The sequence below is a fragment of the Exophiala dermatitidis genome (genome assembly GCF_000230625.1).
Source record: "Exophiala dermatitidis NIH/UT8656 unplaced genomic scaffold supercont1.3, whole genome shotgun sequence".
In the NCBI taxonomy this organism is placed as follows: Eukaryota; Fungi; Ascomycota; class Eurotiomycetes; order Chaetothyriales; family Herpotrichiellaceae; genus Exophiala; species Exophiala dermatitidis.
The window spans coordinates 141,648-158,632 of NW_008751648.1; the positions used below are offsets into that span (position 1 = coordinate 141,648).

Consider the following 16,985-nt stretch of genomic DNA (forward strand, 5'->3'; position numbering starts at 1 on the left):
GTAGTGAGCGTTGATCAGGGATCTCGACGGCTGAGTGATTTCCAGGGTTTGGTACGTGTGCGAATTGCAATGCTCAATGCCACTCTTGTAGCCGGTTCACTCATGGGGGACAGTCTACCATTGCGGGAGCTGCGTGTAGTTGTAAGGTGCACGACTTACCACTAGCACCGTCGTAGTCCTGCCACTGTACAGCCTCCAACTGCGATTCGGAGTCGGCGGTTGATGCGCCGGGCGGACTTAGCAGTCTTGGCGGCCAACCACGGGCCGGAACTGTCTCCTTCAAGTTTACCACGAGATTCACATGTAACGGAATGCATAGATAAAAAAGTAGGGAATAAATGCTTTAGCATGTTGTAATATTTGACTATGCCAAAGAAGTCATCTCAGGACTGGTTCCTATTATGTAGCTATCTAACCCTTTTTGCTTTGCATATCACCAACCACCAACGCCTTGCTGGAAATCAATAAATAGTGAGACAAATCCGCCCTGGACACGCTAGTCCATCCGACTCCAAAGCTGCTGAAACCGCGGATGTGAGATTGTTGAAAAATATGATGAAAATGGGCACAACCCAGACATATCACCCCGATAGGCGACCTAGGAGCGGGAGTTCCTGGTAGAGTTGCTCCATGGCGCCAGGGGAGGAAGAGTAGGAAAGACTGTACTTGTTTCTGACAGTGTCGTAGTTGAGCTGGTCCAACTTTCGAGGTTGACGGCACCCCAAGTAGCAAGGCTCGTGGTAGTGGTGAGCGGGCTGGAACTGGATTCTGACGCCGTCGGTAGAGTGGCGGGAGAGAAAGTTGCAGTCGTGCTGGAGCTCAGTCTAACGGTCTCGCTGACTCCAGTACTGCAGCTTGTCGTGCTGCTAGTAGTGGTGGATGACGTAGACTGGCCTTCGGACGTAACAGTATAGTAGTAGTATGTATGCCACATCCCGTCATCATACGGCCTTGTAGATGGCAGCGGTTGGGTGACGGTTATGGTCACTTCAGATGGACTCGTTGTCGGGCCTGGTGTGGTAGTTGATGGTGTAGTTGATGATGAGCTCGGTTCCGAGTTCGTGGTAGTCGTGGTAGTCGTGCTCGTCGTGCTCGTCGTGCTAGTCGTAGGCCTCGTTTCATTTGTCGTAGTCGTAGTCGTAATAGATGTCGTGCTATTTGCCGCCGCTGGTACTGGGGCAGGTGGAGGCGGAGGTGGTGTAGTTTCAGGTGCAGCCGTTTCTAATATTGATGTGGTTTCCGTGGATGCTGGTAGTTGTGTTGTCTCAGTTGTCGTCTCGGTCGTAGCTATCGATGGTGCCAGTGTCGAAATGGCTGGGCTGTTCTGTGCGGGATATGATGTCTCAGGGGCACTGCTGCTTGATGGGGCCTCCTGACTCGACAGTGAAGGGGAAGCAGGTGCAGCGGGAGTAGCAGTCACCACTTCGGTCGACACTGGACCTGGCAAGTAATCGGTGATCGTAGTTGGAGATGCGGTCGTCACAGTGACCACGATTGTGTTGGGTGTCTCTGACTCCGTAACCACGAGAGTAGTGAGCTGCGTTGTCAAGACTGTTTCTGTGCGAGTAGATGCATCGGTAACTGTGGTCGCTGATGCTCCCGCACCACCGTCCACCGCGACAACGGAGTATGAGGCAGGGTTTCTTCGGTCAAGGATATTTGGGAGAAGCGGCCAGGCATTTGTGAGAAGAAGAAGCGAGGATAACGAGACAGCCGTGGACACAGAATGTGTTTTCATCTTGGAGGGGAGAAAGGGGTTCACTGCGAGGATTTCAGGAGGTGAAGGTAGGTATGACTTGGAGTGAGGGCGTATTCCAATGACTCTGTTGTAGATCTATGCTATTCAGTGATATAGTGTTATCTGAGATATTGTACAGAACAGAACAGCAAGAAGAAGAAAAGAAAAGGGCTCCGACATTTACCCTGCCATGTCGAAGTAGAAATACCATGGCTGGCCATGATGATGCCGCCGTGCAAGTGCACCAGGTTGCGTGCAGACTGCGCGTGCAGGTGGCTTTTTTGGTGTTGACAGGAGAGAAACAGGCGAGGTTGGGCTGCAAGTGCCAGTGTCGGAGCGCAGTTTGGCCGCACCCGGCGCCAAGACAAGGCTGAGACCCGTGTGATTGGCCAGCCTGGCGTGGCTGGTGGCGCCACACGAGTGGCTGGGCTCCGCACCTGCAGACCACGCGCGGCCAACACCAAAGTTTGAAACAGCACGGAACTTTCAAAGCACCACCATCCATGTTCCAGACCATCAGACCATCAGACCGTGCTCTGGTTTCGTCTTGCTCCCTGCTTCTCGCCTAACAGTGACGCTGAAGAGATGCTACCAGGTAGTCGGTCGTACTACAATGGCGCGGATCAAGCTTGCGTCATCACTTAGCGGGCTTGGACTTCGGCTTTCGGATGATTGCCCTGTCACCGTCTCGTACCCAGCCCACATCTTCTGTTTTGACGAGTTCCTCCCAGCTGAGTTCGCCTCCAGTGGCGCTTTGGAGGATCCAGTTGATGTCGCAGGTATAGTATGCTCGCCCGATTGCTTTGAGAGCTTGTTTGCGCTGGGTTTCGAGGAACCAGTATAGAAGTGCTCGCACATAGCCATCGACCTTCTGCCGCACGTGCCAAAAGCCGACCCAGTCGCCCCGGACAACGGATCTCAGTATGCTGTCAACGGTCCTGCTATGGTATCCGAATTTCAGCCGGCTGTTGTATCTTAGAGAGTAAGCCTTGCCTAGATCATTCTGTCGAAGGGCGGTATCTAGGATGAGATAAGTGGTCATCTCGACCAATTCGGATCGCGGAAGGGGGTGCGCAGGGGTATGCAGCACGAACAGCAGATGCAAGAGTGAAGGGTGATATCCAGGTGGATGATGAGCCAGGATCGCTGCTCTGATATTGAACACATGAACACGCTGAGAAAAGACTGGGGATCGTGCTGTTGCTGGGCTTGCCAGAAGCCCTTCTCGTAATTTTCGGAGCGCTAGCAGGATAGTAGACAGCTCGCTCGACGGTGACGGGCCAGAGACATCGCCTGCCTGACCGCTCGCTGGGATCTTCTGTCCCGTTGGTGAAGGAATAGGACGCTTCTGGTCATTTCCGAGGGGCTGGCCGGGAGGCTTTCTCGCTGGTTCCGAAGAAGGTCCTTGTGAGTCCTCAAGTGAAAGTGAACCAAATGCATTGTCGAGATCCTTGGAATGCCGGGTGCAAAACTGCATATACCGAGCAACAATTTTGTTGTAGAAATTCTCCTGTGCTTTGGGATCGAGAAGCCTGGAGCGGTAGTTAGAAACGAGTTCGCGAGGTCACTCAGAATCCTCTGACCGATTATCGCCCTTAGACACAAACCCCATACTCTCCAGGGGATCCTGTTTCACTGGCCGCAATCGATCCCATGGTGCTGAGGACTTCCGGCCGAAAGGAGGCGGGGCTTGCGCCATAATAGAAGTCTCTCAATGAAGCAGCCTGCAGGTTTCACGAATGCGGTCTGTTGCAGGCCGGCACATTACGGCGACAGGTTATGTTTAGGTCCTTGCATGCCAGTAGCTTGGATGGCGTGCGGTCGGTATGTGCAAGCGTGACCCGATGATAGCAAGGAAAGGGGTCGGTGGTGGCGCGACTACTTGAGTCTCTTGTTGTGCCAACTTCAACTTGAAGTTGTTGGTCGTGAGATTAAAAAGCGGTTATCGATAAAAGCAAGGCTGACGGGCGGCCCGAGCCTTGTGATTCCATACTACTAGTGGTATAGTGCCTCAATATCCGAAGCGTTCGTCCCCAACGTTTCTTAAGCTTTATTTGATATGGATTTTCTCTGCACTTGCTCACAATAACATAGCTTTTGTTCATTTCAGCATTTCTATATATCATATCTCAGTCTAATACCAAAAAATGCCCCCAAAAGACGACCATACAGACACGTCTACCTCGAACGGGAGTGTGTCCCCAAGCGTGGACGCCGAAAAGTCCGATACTCCCTGGCACTCATTGGTTCACTGGAATGACCTCCCCCATTGGCTGCAAGACAATCACCATATACACAGTGGCTATCGACAGGCGTCTTACAGCTATAAGAGATCGCTGCAGAGTATCCTTCATTGGCACAATGAAAGCGTCAATATTTGGACTCACTTGATCCCGGCTGCCCTGAGCCTGCCATTCGCAAGTTACCTATATTCGGTCCTAGAACCAAGATATGAAAGAGCTTCGCGAGCCGACGTGATAGCAATGAGTTGCTTTTTTGTCGGAGCCGCCTGCTGTCTCGGGTTGAGCGCCAGCTACCACACGCTCTCGAATCACTCGCCCAAAGTCGCCAAATTTTGGAACCAGCTCGACTATGCTGGCATCGCCGTGCTTATCACCGGCTCCTTCATTCCCAGCGTCTATTACGGCTTCTGGTGTGACTTCACGAGACAATTGACATATTGGATCATGGTAAGTCATCCCCGGTTGTGACGAAGAAGAGCTTCGCTCAGCTGGGGGCTAGATCTGTACATTGGGAATCGCCTGCACCGCGGTTTCCGTACTGCCTCGCTTTAGAACGCCTGCTTGGAGGCCGTACAGAGCCTTGATGTTCGTTGGCATGGGGATATCGGCCGTCTTTCCGGTTTTGGACGGGTTGCGAACATACGGTGTGCATGCCATGCAGAAGCAGATTGGGCTGTCCTGGTTGGTGCTGCAGGGTGCCTTGTATATCTTGGGCGCCGGTTTGTATGCGGTAAGTTGGACCCCGAGCTATGACAGGCTGTGCTGACAAAACAGGCGCGCGTTCCAGAGGCCTGGTTTCCGGGTAGGGTCGACAAATTAGGAAGCTCGCACCAGATATTCCACGTTCTCGTGGTACTAGCAGCCTTGTCTCATCTTCAGGGCCTATTGAAGGCCTTCGATTACCGGCATAATATTATGGGATCAGTATGTCTGTGACTGGCACGGCCCTTGTCATAGCTTGAAGTCCGCATTGACAAAGGAGCGTGACTGGCCAGACTGTGTCTGCTGTCTCGCTATCTGCGCCGCCATTTCCAATTTGAGATCTCGAGACCGTTCGGAACTGAGGTCGTAGATGGTTGCCAGGTTTATGGTCAAGGTCTGGAAGGAATGGCCCTGCTCAACCAGTTCTTCCAGAATTCGTCGGGCTTTCTGTACTTCCCCTTGGTAGAGACAAGCCACTGCAAGGTTCTGCTTCAGCAGGCCCTTCAGAGCTGAATCAGCTTCCAGTTCACACTCATCGAGCGCCTGAGAAGCAGCATCATATCGGCCTTCAGCAACAGCAACAAGAGACTCCAATGCAAGCCTCTCCTGGTGCTTGAGGCTTTCAGATGCAATCAAAGCGTTGGCTTCGGCAGAGTCACCGATCTTGGCTTGAAGAAGAACCATTCGGGCCGTCCAGATGGCCAACTGCTCAGGATCCGTTGGTCGAATAGCCTTTAGTGTACGTGCCGCACAATCCAGGTCACCCATTTCGATCAAAGCGTTCACCACCCGTATCGATACTTCCTGGAGTCTTTTGGTCCACATAGCGCGCTGCGCCGGGGAAGTGGTGGGGTTTGCAAGATGCTCTCGACACTCGAGGGCTGTATCATAGAGAGTAGTCACGCCTCGACGTGGATCTGAAAAACCAATACTCTGGAGACGTAGAGCTTGCAGTCGTAGCGAGAACGGCATGATGTGCTGGGCGACGTTACGAGGCATTTCGCCTGTCTCGACCGTCTCTGGGCCCGGGCCGACCTCGTCATAGTAGAAGGCCGAGCTAAGGTCCTCCAGCGCCTTTGCTTCTTGTGCAGCCAAGAGTAGATTGCCGGATAGTTCCAGGCAAGAATATCGGACCGCCAGGAGGCGAAATATCGTCTTGGCATCGGATGGCTGTATGGTCCCTGAGGTGAGGATTGATCCGGCAAGTTGAGCGGCTCTCAAGAAGTCGCATTGCGATAAGAGTCGATCAAGCTGTTCGAGGGCTTGCACGAGTTGAGCTTCGTCAGAGGGAGCGGGCATAAATGGTCTCCTGAAAGGGCCAGGGACCTCCAGCTGAGAGAGGGAATGATATATTGACGCATCGAGCAGAAATGAAAGATCTCTTGCCTCCTCAACCGGCTCCTCGCGCGTGGTGGTAGGGTCAGCTTGTGCCGGACCTGGTTGAGGCGTAGGCTGTTCCCTGGCGCCAACTATCTCCTGTTGTGGAGATTGCAGAGACGGAGAGTTGGCCCCCGAAGCGAACGACTGGGTCACCGCGGGAGGTGCAGTAAGAGGATCATCGACAACATCAAGCGGCCCCTTCGTACTCCGTCGAGGAAGGCCTGCTCGACTGGACGGTTTCCGGCTGTGATGTGATGAGTCCATCCGAGAGAACAGATATTGGGGCAGTAACCTTAGACGAAGTGGCCTTGTTCGAGAAGAGCGATCTTGGATGCGCACAGTCACAGTGCTACTACTGGTAGTATTATATGGTACTAGTATACAACATTGCGGTAGTGGTGCACCGCCAATTTGAACGCCATATATCTTCGGACTTAAGCCGGGGTTAACACGTGCCCCTTTCCTCACTTTCTGGAGAACGCGCATTGAACAACCTGGCGCGTTTCTGTGATCCAGCCAGAATTCTAAAGTCTCTGGGCCATTGACAACACTTCATCCCATTGCTTGATAACGCAAGCATCATGGCATCCAAAGACAAGTATTCCGTGATCCTTCCAACCTACAATGAGAGACAGAATTTGCCCGTTTTGGTGCAGATGCTGTCGGATGTCTTTGAAAAGGAGTTAGTGACAGCTTCTGCAAATTCGCAACGGCGACAATGGCTGATATGTCGGCCCGTGTGGCTATTCAGGAAACTGAACTGGGAAGTCATTGTTGTGGATGACGCTTCTCCCGATGGCACTCTCGAGCGAGCGAAAGAATTGCAGAAATCCTTCGGGTCGGACCACATCGTGTTGAAGCCACGGGCAGGCAAACTGGGCCTGGGCACTGCCTACGTGCACGGCTTGCAGTACGTGACGGGCAACTTCGTCATCATCATGGATGCCGATTTTTCTCATCATCCTAAATTCATCCCCGAGTTCATTAAAATCCAAAAGAAGACCGGCTGCGATATTGTCACTGGCACAAGATACCGATCGAGAGACGGCTCGGTTGGCGGTGTCTACGGCTGGGATGCAAAGAGAAAGCTCACAAGTTGCGGCGCAAACATCCTTGCGGATTTCCTGCTGAATCCAGGTGTGAGCGACTTGACCGGCTCGTTCCGATTATACAAGAAGGAGGCGCTGGTCACGGTCATTGAGAGGACTCAGTCGAAGGGATACACGTTTCAGATGGAGATGATGGTGCGGGCAAAGGCCATGGGACTCAAGGTGGAGGAGTGTCCCATCACCTTCGTGGACAGACTCTACGGAGAGAGCAAACTTGGCGGGGAAGAGATCGTTGAATATCTCAAAGGGCTGTTGTGGCTATGGTGGTCTGTGTAAGCTGGCACAGCCGAAAACGTCCGTTTCTAATGGCCCGCATCTCGCAATGGGTGTCTACGATGAGTTAGCTTTCTGCTCAGAAGGTGTGATGCCTGCATTTCTTCTCAGGCTTGGTTTATTCGTTCAACCTGGGACATGTTCCTCGGAGGGGCTAGCTAGATGCAATGCCCTGCCTTCTCATACAGTGGATGTTGTTACCTGTCCGTGAAGCTGCCCACAACATCACAGGAATGCAAGGGCCGCTCACACAGGAAGTGATCGTGAGATATAGTCACACGTCTGCCGCTCAATCACGAAAGGCATACGTCGCAAGTATTGGTCGAGGTACTGGATTGAGGCTGGACTGATCCATCAGTCAATGGGCATTATTCAAAGGGAACGGTTGCAAATGGATATCGATGTTATGGTTTCTGGCCTCGTGACTTTTAACCCGATGCTAAGACATTCTGGTAAGATGGGAATTGACGAGTAAAGACGGTGCCATTGTATCCGTGGGATGGGGGACGTCCCTATGCACTTTGTATACACCAGGTACGAGAGATTGCTACCTAGTGATGGACACTGCCGGTGTATGCTCAGTAGTGGTAGTGGTGAGTAATTCAATAATATACTCGATGAGATGAGTCCATGCCATACACCACTTCTTTGATATCATACCCAAGAATAAATTGAATCTACAGCATATGAAGAAACAAGGGGGTAAAAAAGGAAAAACAATAATTGCGACCACTGTGGATCGAACAGAGGACCTTCAGATGTACTGGAACCGAAGTCGAACCTCAGTCTGACGCTTTCCCAGCTGACGTATAGCCGCACTACATTCAAGCTTGTCACGTGTTGGACGCAAGCTAGATAAATGATTTCCGTGCTTCCTTAGGCTAGGTACTACATAGTAATAGCACTGGCACGGGCAGCACTAAAGTTCTCACGGTACTAGTATAGGGCGCCTTGGCCTGTCGATATCTTCCTGTTTCAAGTTTCGGTCAAGATCCTTGCCTCTTCCAGTTTCGTGTCGCTGTAGCCAGCAAGCTCCCCAAACTTGAAGCCCGACTGGACAAACAGAGTGTGTGGTATCAAATCCGTGCCTGGTTTCTGGCAAATGTACCAAGGAAAGATCCGTCGATTTCTTCTCCACCTTCATTCATCAGCCTTCACCGGTAACCTTGGGCCCTGGTACTTCTGCCGATCCGCATCAATGTCATCATCTGTTCCTCCATTCAGTCGTCATAGGACGGGTGTCTGCTGCAGGTACCAGCTGGCCTACTACTCCTTCAAAGGTCGCCTTAAATGGGACGAGGAAATGCAACAGCCCAACCCCATCGCACGGCACGGTAGGTGTCCTCAGGTACCGCATTGTAGGTATCCGTAGGTGTGAGTTACCGTAACTGGACCATGGCGTTCACGACTCTTCTTTGTCTTGCTGCTTGTGTGCACTCGGCTTTCTCATTCAAACAGACGATTTATGATACGTACGACTTCGACCCTCTTCAGCATCTGGCCGGAATCGCACCCTACTTTGAACCTGCGGATCCTCCCCGAAATCCAAACCCGCCGAATGGATGCGCCGTGACACGGGCGGCGTACCTCGTCCGCCATGCTGCTATCAACGCGTATGCCTGCGCAGAATGAAATCGCCCTGATTTATTATGCATGACTGACATCGTGACAGGAATGACTATGACTACGAGAGCTATATCGAACCATTCGTATCCAAGTTGAAGAACCATACCAACATCAACTGGGCGCAGTTACCTGAATTGGCTTTCCTTTCGGCGTGGTCCCCTCCAGCGTTCGCTGAACAGGAAATCCTTACCCGTGTCGGGAAGCTCGAAGCCTCCCAACTCGGCGTCCAGTTGTCCTTCCGGTACCCGAATTTCCGCCTGCCCGAGAAAGTATGGTCTTCGACCGCAGAGCGGACGGTGGTGTCCGCAGAGTCTTTCATCCATGGATACGAGATGAACAACGGCAGCATCAACCTCGTGGAAATATACGAAAGTGAAGAAGGAGGAGCGAACACCCTCACGCCGTATGACAGTTGCCCAGCGTACTCATCCTCGGCTGGGAGCAAGCAATCACAGCAATATCTGAAGAAATGGTCTGCGCCATATCTTTCACGACTGAATGCGGCGTTTCCATCGTTCAACTTCACCTCCTCCGACATATTTGGCATGATGGAGCTGTGTGGATATGAGACGGTCATTCGAGGTTCTTCTCCCTTCTGCTCGCTCGACGTCTTTCCGCCAGACGCATGGTTGGATTTCGAGTACACCAACGACATCATGTACTTCTACAACACGGGCTATGGCCAGCCTGTCAGTGGAAACATCGGCCTCCCTTGGGTCAATGCATCCATCTCCCTTCTCACCGCCGACACTCCGAGCCCAGACCAAGACATCTTCGTCAGTTTTACACATCGAGAGCTACCGCCCACCGTGCTGGTTGCCATGGGCCTCTTCAACAACACCGAGTTTGGAGGGGGAAATGCCAACGACAGCATGCCCCTGGACCGGATCAACTATAACCGTGCATGGGTCTCCTCATACATCCTGCCTTTCCTGACCAACATCGCCATCGAGCGCATGAACTGTTCTGCCCGGCAAGGCACTTACAACGACGTCACTGAAGACGACTACTACCGGGTGCTTGTGAACAATGCCCCACAGACGTTGCCCGGCTGCTATGACGGTCCAGACGAGAGTTGCAGTTTCTCAGGCTTGTCCAAGTGGTTGGATGAGCGGACTGTGTTGTTCGGTGGATATTCGCAGGCCTGCAACACTACCAGCCAGTACAAAAACTCGACCGACATTGTCACTTTCTACCAAAATCCAGGCAACGGGTCTTCCGTGCCCTAACCATCCAGCGTTGCCAGGCATAAGGACGTGAAAACCTTGAAGATATTCTTATGTACAATACCTCAATTAATACTAATTCCATAACCATTGGATTTTCAATGCACCTCTCCTAGAGATCAAACATTTACCTCTCAAGACCTCTGCGTCTTAGGCTTCAAGTTCCTGGCAAGTTGAAAAAAACATGGGCCGGGAGAAAGCGGGACTCTGCCAACTTGAAGTGCCCAGGCAATAACCTACGTTCATGGCAAATGTAAAGAAAAGGTAGAGATCCGAGTCTCAGGGTCGGCTGCATCAAAAGGAAAGCCAGGAGGATAGACGGACATGGCTTTGGCATTGGCTTTCGTGACAACTTGAAGCCTGGAACGTGCATCTGCCTCGCAGCCTACTACTGTACGGTCGGCAAAAGCAGTGGCGAGTACTAGTACTAGTAGTAGCTGTCACGGGAATCTGGGGATGAAGTCTACCCAGGTTGTCATTTCATGGTCTCATGTACCAGTATTGGCAAAGTCGGTTTTATTCTAGGAGAAACGAAGGATTCGCTCGATCAATCTCTCTTATTGTGGGCTGTGCCGTTTACCAGCCCATTAACGATATCGCTTCTGTCAATAGAGCCATTGAGTACGTTGCCGTGACAGAGGGAGTCTCTGGGTACTGGTATCTCATGAACTTTCATGTCCATGCCGACCCAGAACCGGCGGTCGCGCCATATCACGCTGACACCGCCCCAGATGGCCCAAAACCAGATGGGAAACGCAAGGGCCTCGCGGCCGAGCCAGGCGGCCAGCCAAACCTTGAAGGTTCGTCGAGATTGACCACGTTTCAGCACTCTGGCGAACTCCGGCAGGTCATCTCCTCGTGCCTCGGCCGACTCAATCGTCTCACCAGAGTGTAAGAGGAGATAGATTTGCCAGTCGATGCTAGCCCATAAGACAATGCTCACCATCCACCAAAAGCAAAACCATGCCCAAGTGTTCCCGAACCACTTTTGTGTGAAGCTGCATGTTGTCAGCCCAAATGCTCCGTACGCGGAGCACAAGAAACTCTCTGTCCCAGGCTCGACGAGCGTAGCCACGGGCACGGTGAATTTCCTGACCCTCAGCCAGCGGACCCGCCGTGCAACGTAGTTCACGACCGTCATGCCAGCAACGGGCTGGATGGCCAGGTCTCCTAGGACGAGACCGTGGTTGCGCATTTTGGGTGGATATCCGGGCAGAGGCGGGACCTTGGACTTCCACAAGAGGTCGCCAATAAGGTGGTCTTCGCAGATATTGTAGGAAAAGTAGTCGATGCCCGTTCTAGCCTGTGTAGGAGCCCCAGGATCTTCACGCCGCGCCCGTTCGACCGTGAGGTAGTCGAGGTGGGAGCGGCGGAACATGTTGGATTTGCCAACAATGCACGGAGCGACAGCGACCATGTTGATGGCCACGTACATCTTGGCGTGCGAGGATGACAAGAAGAGCTCCTCAAGTCGGCCACCGTACCGGATCAAATCGCTCGGCCTGCTCGACCTACGTGCTTCCAGTATGGAAGCCGCGGTCGAAGCGTCATCGTAGGACGAGGTATTAGTTTTCTGCGTCTCGGAATACGCATCGACGTCCACTGAGATCGGAAGATGATGAACCAGCTTGTATGGTTGACCTTTCGTTCCTGATGCAGAGATGCCGTGCAGTTTGTCGACCATGCGACCACAGACACCTCTACCTACCCATACGTTGCAGTCGATTATCCAGACCAGATCTCCTTTGGCCTCTCGATATGCCCTGCTCATGTTCCTGATTTTGGGGTTTGGGCCCAGCAGATCTCTGTGCGCCCTGGGATGAACGGTGGCATCGTCCTCCTCTTCGATGAATATTCGCGCGTCGCGGTTTGGATGGTCTCGCACGACCTTCTCAATCGTCTTGTAGGCGCCATCAGACCGCGAGGCCACGCAGAAGTGCACCATTATCTTGTCAGCCGGGTAGTTTTGGAGGAGGCTCGATTGAAGGCATTCATAGAGATACGGCTCAACACCTTTGCAAGGCCGTATCACCGTGACATGAGGAATCTGTTCATTGTCTCTCGAGAGAACGGCTGCGCGCTGAGGCGCACGCCGGTAGTAGAGAAAGCTAATGGTACCGTCGCGGTCAGTCCTGGCTTGCCTTCCGTGAAGTATGGGAGCTTGAACTGTCCAATACGTACAGGTAGACCTCTCCGATAGCGCAAACGCAGACAATGAATATGTACCATGCGATGCAGGTCACCGCCACATGTTCTCCGAACATGAGTATATCATAGCGGAAGGGAAGAATCGTGAGGACGAATTTCAGGGCCAGGGCCGGAAACCTAGATATCCAAATAATCAGGAAGCGCAAAACAAAAAATGTTACACCCGCATGTGGTGTTCGCGAGGATTTGACGTTTCGACATGCCGCAACTTCCGTCACCGGGAGAGCCTTGCGGTTGCGCACACTCTCATTCAAGCTCATACAATATGCACACGTTCAACAGGGTCATTACTAGTATTGGCATATCCAAAAGGCTAAGAATATGTACTCCAACCCCTTGCAAACCACGGTGCATCCCCTGCTCAGACACCCGTTCATAGCAATAACAGTGTCGAGGCTGATCAATCCCTCAACCATGCGCGCCGTTTCTCTTCCTTCTTCTCTCTTCGCTTCTCCTTGAAAGCTTTCAACTCGGCCTTGGTCAGCTTCTTGCTCGCGCGTTCTGCTCTTAAGCTCTTTCCGTTGTGACTATTTGCAGCCGCATCCACGTCAAAGAACGCGTTCATCTGCCTGTGGCTCTTCTGCTCGTCGCTGAATCTCTCCGGATTGAGATCGGCACGCTGCCACTTGCCTGTGAAACGATTGAAGGTGCCAGTCGCGGCGTAAGGGTCCGTGGAAGCCGTTCCAGCTGCAACACCAATCGCGTCAATGTCCGCTTGGGTCTCGTAGGTTTTTGCGTAGTCGGCATTGGGGTCATAGTCTCCGTGAATGGCGGGATCATAGCCTCCCACACGTCCTGTGGGAGGCATCTCTGCTGGGCTTACGGTTCTGCTATAACTCTCTGTGCCCGGAGGTACTAGTACTGGTTGCGACGCTTCTGGCACTCTTGGATTCTCCCATTGGGTGACTTTGGTAAACCGGTTGAAAAAATAGAATGCTTGCGCTCGGTCGTCCCAAATGGGTTCCCACCCGTCATCGACTGGTTCTGTTGGTGGTGCCCCGTCGGGTAAAGGTGGAGGTGGTTCCTCGGCTGGGAGGGGAGGATTGACTGCGTCGTCGCCCTTGGGTGCTTGATCTGAGGACTCTGACGTTCGGACGTCCTTTTCGCTAATTTCACCGTCTTCCGTCTGCTGCTGACCCTCGCTGTCTTGCTGAGGTGCCTCAGACAATGCTTCTCTCTCGGAACTGGCAGTAGAAATCACGGTTAGCACGAAAGTAGGAGGAGAACAACGGCCTGGAGGTCAGCTACAGCATGATTTTGTCCACACAAGTGCAGGTAAGCTCTTGTAACGGGATTCGCGCCAGGCGCAGTAGCTTAGCTTTGGAAAGTTACAGCCCTGCACTGTCAAGAAGAAACGTCTTTGCAGTGGAAGTGTTGGAGCGCATGAAGAACACGGCAATGATGATAGACGTTGATGGTTTCAGCGGCCAGTTGTAGTTGTAGACTCCCAGTGCATACAGCACCTACAACGTACAACAGGGTGGTTGTAGCAGCATCCAGCGACTGAGACGACAAGTGTCGGGCTATTGCTTGGCGTTACGGTTTGCCCATTTATAAATTTTCGCCGCCAATTTTTGACAAAGAAAGTCGTCTTAGCTCAGTTGGGAGAGCGTCAGACTGAAGTCTCAAATTCGGTCATAAAATCTGAAGGTCGTGTGTTCAATCCACACAGACGACAAAAATTTTGTCCACTTGAACTATGTTCATTTTTCTTTTTTTCCTTTTCACAATCCAGAGGTTAGAACAGTGTTGGCTCACCCTCCGAATCCGGGGACAAACGGTATCATGCCAGTCCAGTTTTTGTTCTTAGTTACGATATTGTATTGCAGGTATATGCAGAAAAGCTGTATTGCAGTGCTGCAGATACAGGAAATAGGCTAGCGCTATCCAAGCTGATTGGCCCGCTCACAATATGCTTAACCCAATACCGACGTTTTGGCGCGTTCTCCACAAAAGTAACGCGCTCCTGGACATGCTCGCATCTCTCTCTTCCCTCAAAGTCCTCGTGAGCCACAACATAAAGTATTTCCATGCCTAGCAGGTTGTTTGTCGACTACTGTTGGACAATTGCTTTTATCATTATGTAAAGATGTCAGCAAAGTCAGCTTTGCAGTCCCGACTAGCTGCTGCGCTCCCGATTGGCATCAGTCTTTGGGCATACCATATTTCTACAACCCCCAGCTCGACAAGCCCGCTGTTCGCACCCGTGCCAGGGGAGAAAGATGAGCCAACTCTGTGCGAATCGCATTTCCTTGCGGTAGCTTCGCCTCCTTCTAACGATGGAAAGGAAGTTTTGGTTTACGCCGTGGAAATATTGATCTTCAGCAGCCCCAAGTCAACAACTGTTTTCGTGTCCAAGGCTGATTCCTCTGGCTTCTCGTCCCGCCTTAACGCGCCAAAACGCTCTCCATCTGTCATCGGGACCATCATTTCTACCTTTATTGAGTTTCTACTTGAACCTCGTTTGATCAGGTCAAGGGTTGTCTTGTCCCTCTTTGCCCGTTCACAGAACCAGTATCTGTTTCCTGGAAGCATTGAGAATAAGGAAAAGCATGTCCTCGACGATAGACAGCTCATCAAGTGGTGGTGTCGCGTGCTAGACAATGTATTGAGAAAGCATGACGAGGGCAAATCCGTCCCCTGCACAGCTACTGCACACCTCTTGGTCCCAGGATGCGACAAGGCAGAGACAAGAGCCTTCTTTCCACCATCAAGCCGTCAGGACCCGCCGTCGGATCCAAAATGGATCAACTCATACCCAGTGGAACTTCTCGTGACGGACATTTCAAAGCCGCCTCGGCACCTAGTCCCGCGTTTGCCTGACGACCCAAAGTCTAGATTTCTTGATGACTTGGACGGGGATTTTGTTGACGACCGAGGACAATGGCGAAGTGTGAAAACCTTGGAACAGTTTTGGGAAATGATGTCTTACAGACAAGAATGCTCGGCAGGCAGATTGGTCGGATTTCTCTGGCTCGTCTTTTCGCCGGGAAGGACTAGACACGAGTCGCTCAATGCGCTTGAGAAGGCTGGGCAAACTGACCGCTCTATGGAAGGACTAAACCGGTCAGAAATTCCCACGCCTGAAGCGTCTCAACCACTTGCCAGCGAGAAGCCGGGTCTTGCATTGGAGCCGCTGGTCGACCCCAAGGCTATCGAGAAGGCCAAGACAACACCTCCATCTTCGCCTGCTGCCGGTACGAAGGGATATCATGCTGCGGCTTTCAGCCATGAAAACCACAACAACCACAATGGCGGCACTATTTCGCCGCCCAGTCTGCCACGACTACATCAACGAACCACAACAGCAGAAAAGGCCGACTCCCTTGGCACGCACGGAGAAGCAGTATTAGACTCTAACCAATATCAGGCTTTAATGGACCAGTTGCTGCAAAGCGATTTCGCTGGTGAGGCCGTCGCTGTTGAAAGCACCAAACTATGGATCAATAAGACATTGGAATTTTCAGGAACTGCCGGGCTTGGGTATCTCGTAACCGGCGAGCGAACGCTGACCCTTGCGAAAGGGCTCGAACAAAACGGCCCGCCTCAAGTCAATGTACTCACTGGCATCCGCAGAAAAAGAAAAGTGGACAGCATCTCTGGGGACAACCCCGCGTCATCCGGGGGTGGCCTTACATCTGCCGGCCAAACAAGCAATGCATTGCCTGATAATCTTGTGAGGAAAAGGGCAAAAGAATAGAAAGCTTTGGACACGGCAACTCGCATAGCAGGAGACACAGATAGCATCCGGTCGCCGGGTCATCTGAGAGGGTTTGGTCGTCATTGGATATGCGCCAGGACTTGGAGTGAAGCAAGCTTTGGGATTTCTTGAACATACCTTACTCTGGCATCGGCGCGCCTAATTGTTTCGACCTCGTCAGGACCCGACTGGCCGGCGGTTATCACGGTTATCATGTTTGAAGCCGCGAGAAGGAGGAGAGTGGCTTTGCGGACCCCTGCCGCTGTACCCCAATTGGGCAGGACAGTCTCCCTCCTCGCGGTCAGCGCCAAGGATACTTCTGGTTGGATCATCGTTCGGCGGCAATGCACGTTGCCTTTGCTATATTTGGATGCTCTCACGGCTTGAGTTCGTATTGGATATTGCTTCAGGCCTCGCCATGCTGCTTCAGACAGCTACACACGGTCGACAGGAACTCAAAGCAATCGTATTTCTGGTATTGATGCCTCACATAGCCCCACTAGGCGTCAGATCTTACTCTATTGTTTCGCTGAATGCCAGCAGTTGGATATGTCGGCCAGCCTGGCCGCGACAGACTATCAGTATGCCCAGGAATTCTATGGCTATGAATCTCTCATCAGCAACATATTCTTCAAGTCTACATTTCCCTTTTGCTGTCCTCGGAGGTGCTGCATCCTCTTTCTTTGCACTTCTTGTGCATGCGTCTCGTTGACCATCCATCTCTCGGTTCGGACAAGAACGCTTTGTTGATTCGTGTCGCCTTGAGCCCGCCTCGGCTCG

General features: G+C 52.2%; 9 protein-coding genes across 9 annotated transcripts; 4 read left to right on the forward strand and 5 right to left on the reverse strand.

The window, feature by feature from the left end:
* Positions 1-598: 598 nt before the first annotated feature.
* Positions 599-1,738, reverse strand: HMPREF1120_03053 (uncharacterized protein; the record flags this gene model as incomplete). Its single annotated transcript, XM_009157106.1, has 1 exon — positions 599-1,738. The coding sequence occupies one exon, from the start codon at positions 1,736-1,738 to the stop codon at positions 599-601; it is 1,140 nt and encodes a 379-aa protein (XP_009155354.1).
* Positions 1,739-2,375: 637 nt separating this feature from the next.
* On the reverse strand, positions 2,376-3,437 carry HMPREF1120_03054 (uncharacterized protein; the record flags this gene model as incomplete). Its single annotated transcript, XM_009157107.1, has 2 exons — positions 2,376-3,270; positions 3,322-3,437. The coding sequence occupies 2 exons, from the start codon at positions 3,435-3,437 to the stop codon at positions 2,376-2,378; spliced, it is 1,011 nt and encodes a 336-aa protein (XP_009155355.1).
* A 326-nt stretch (positions 3,438-3,763) lies between these two features.
* On the forward strand, positions 3,764-6,415 carry HMPREF1120_03055 (uncharacterized protein). The gene is made up of 3 exons (XM_009157108.1): positions 3,764-4,428; positions 4,481-4,711; positions 4,756-6,415. The coding sequence occupies exons 1-3, from the start codon at positions 3,886-3,888 to the stop codon at positions 4,915-4,917; spliced, it is 936 nt and encodes a 311-aa protein (XP_009155356.1). The 5' UTR covers positions 3,764-3,885; the 3' UTR covers positions 4,918-6,415.
* On the reverse strand, positions 3,814-6,432 carry HMPREF1120_03056 (uncharacterized protein). The gene has a single exon (XM_009157109.1). It carries the CDS (start codon positions 6,325-6,327, stop codon positions 4,933-4,935), a length of 1,395 nt encoding a protein of 464 aa, XP_009155357.1. The 5' UTR covers positions 6,328-6,432; the 3' UTR covers positions 3,814-4,932.
* A 5-nt stretch (positions 6,433-6,437) lies between these two features.
* On the forward strand, positions 6,438-8,126 carry HMPREF1120_03057 (dolichol-phosphate mannosyltransferase). The gene is made up of 2 exons (XM_009157110.1): positions 6,438-6,745; positions 6,815-8,126. The coding sequence occupies exons 1-2, from the start codon at positions 6,645-6,647 to the stop codon at positions 7,446-7,448; spliced, it is 735 nt and encodes a 244-aa protein (XP_009155358.1). The 5' UTR covers positions 6,438-6,644; the 3' UTR covers positions 7,449-8,126.
* A 230-nt stretch (positions 8,127-8,356) lies between these two features.
* On the forward strand, positions 8,357-10,989 carry HMPREF1120_03058 (acid phosphatase). Its single transcript, XM_009157111.1, has 2 exons — positions 8,357-9,058; positions 9,118-10,989. Exons 1-2 carry the CDS (start codon positions 8,841-8,843, stop codon positions 10,298-10,300), a joined length of 1,401 nt encoding a protein of 466 aa, XP_009155359.1. The 5' UTR covers positions 8,357-8,840; the 3' UTR covers positions 10,301-10,989.
* HMPREF1120_03059 (ceramide glucosyltransferase) lies at positions 10,845-12,765 on the reverse strand (the record flags this gene model as incomplete). The annotated part of the gene is made up of 2 exons (XM_009157112.1): positions 10,845-12,405; positions 12,479-12,765. The coding sequence occupies 2 exons, from the start codon at positions 12,763-12,765 to the stop codon at positions 10,845-10,847; spliced, it is 1,848 nt and encodes a 615-aa protein (XP_009155360.1).
* Positions 12,766-12,905: 140 nt separating this feature from the next.
* Positions 12,906-13,758, reverse strand: HMPREF1120_03060 (uncharacterized protein; the record flags this gene model as incomplete). The annotated part of the gene is made up of 2 exons (XM_009157113.1): positions 12,906-13,689; positions 13,754-13,758. The coding sequence occupies 2 exons, from the start codon at positions 13,756-13,758 to the stop codon at positions 12,906-12,908; spliced, it is 789 nt and encodes a 262-aa protein (XP_009155361.1).
* Positions 13,759-14,594: 836 nt separating this feature from the next.
* HMPREF1120_03061 (uncharacterized protein) lies at positions 14,595-16,205 on the forward strand (the record flags this gene model as incomplete). The annotated part of the gene is made up of 1 exon (XM_009157114.1): positions 14,595-16,205. One exon carries the CDS (start codon positions 14,595-14,597, stop codon positions 16,203-16,205), a length of 1,611 nt encoding a protein of 536 aa, XP_009155362.1.
* Positions 16,206-16,985: the final 780 nt, after the last annotated feature.

What these genes read in the sequence shown, in the direction of transcription:
- HMPREF1120_03055 (XM_009157108.1), top strand. Translation starts at nt 3,886, where the DNA reads ATGCCCCCAAAAGACGACCATACAGACACGTCTACCTCGAACGGGAGT. An exon ending in AATTGACATATTGGATCATG is followed by an intron (nt 4,429 to 4,480) that starts GTAAGTCATCCC and finishes GCTGGGGGCTAG; the next exon opens with ATCTGTACATTGGGAATCGC. An exon ending in TGGGCGCCGGTTTGTATGCG is followed by an intron (nt 4,712 to 4,755) that starts GTAAGTTGGACC and finishes CTGACAAAACAG; the next exon opens with GCGCGCGTTCCAGAGGCCTG.
- HMPREF1120_03056 (XM_009157109.1), bottom strand. Translation starts at nt 6,327, where the DNA reads ATGGACTCATCACATCACAGCCGGAAACCGTCCAGTCGAGCAGGCCTT.
- HMPREF1120_03057 (XM_009157110.1), top strand. Translation starts at nt 6,645, where the DNA reads ATGGCATCCAAAGACAAGTATTCCGTGATCCTTCCAACCTACAATGAG. An exon ending in TCGGATGTCTTTGAAAAGGA is followed by an intron (nt 6,746 to 6,814) that starts GTTAGTGACAGC and finishes GTGGCTATTCAG; the next exon opens with GAAACTGAACTGGGAAGTCA.
- HMPREF1120_03058 (XM_009157111.1), top strand. Translation starts at nt 8,841, where the DNA reads ATGGCGTTCACGACTCTTCTTTGTCTTGCTGCTTGTGTGCACTCGGCT. An exon ending in CGCCATGCTGCTATCAACGC is followed by an intron (nt 9,059 to 9,117) that starts GTATGCCTGCGC and finishes ACATCGTGACAG; the next exon opens with GAATGACTATGACTACGAGA.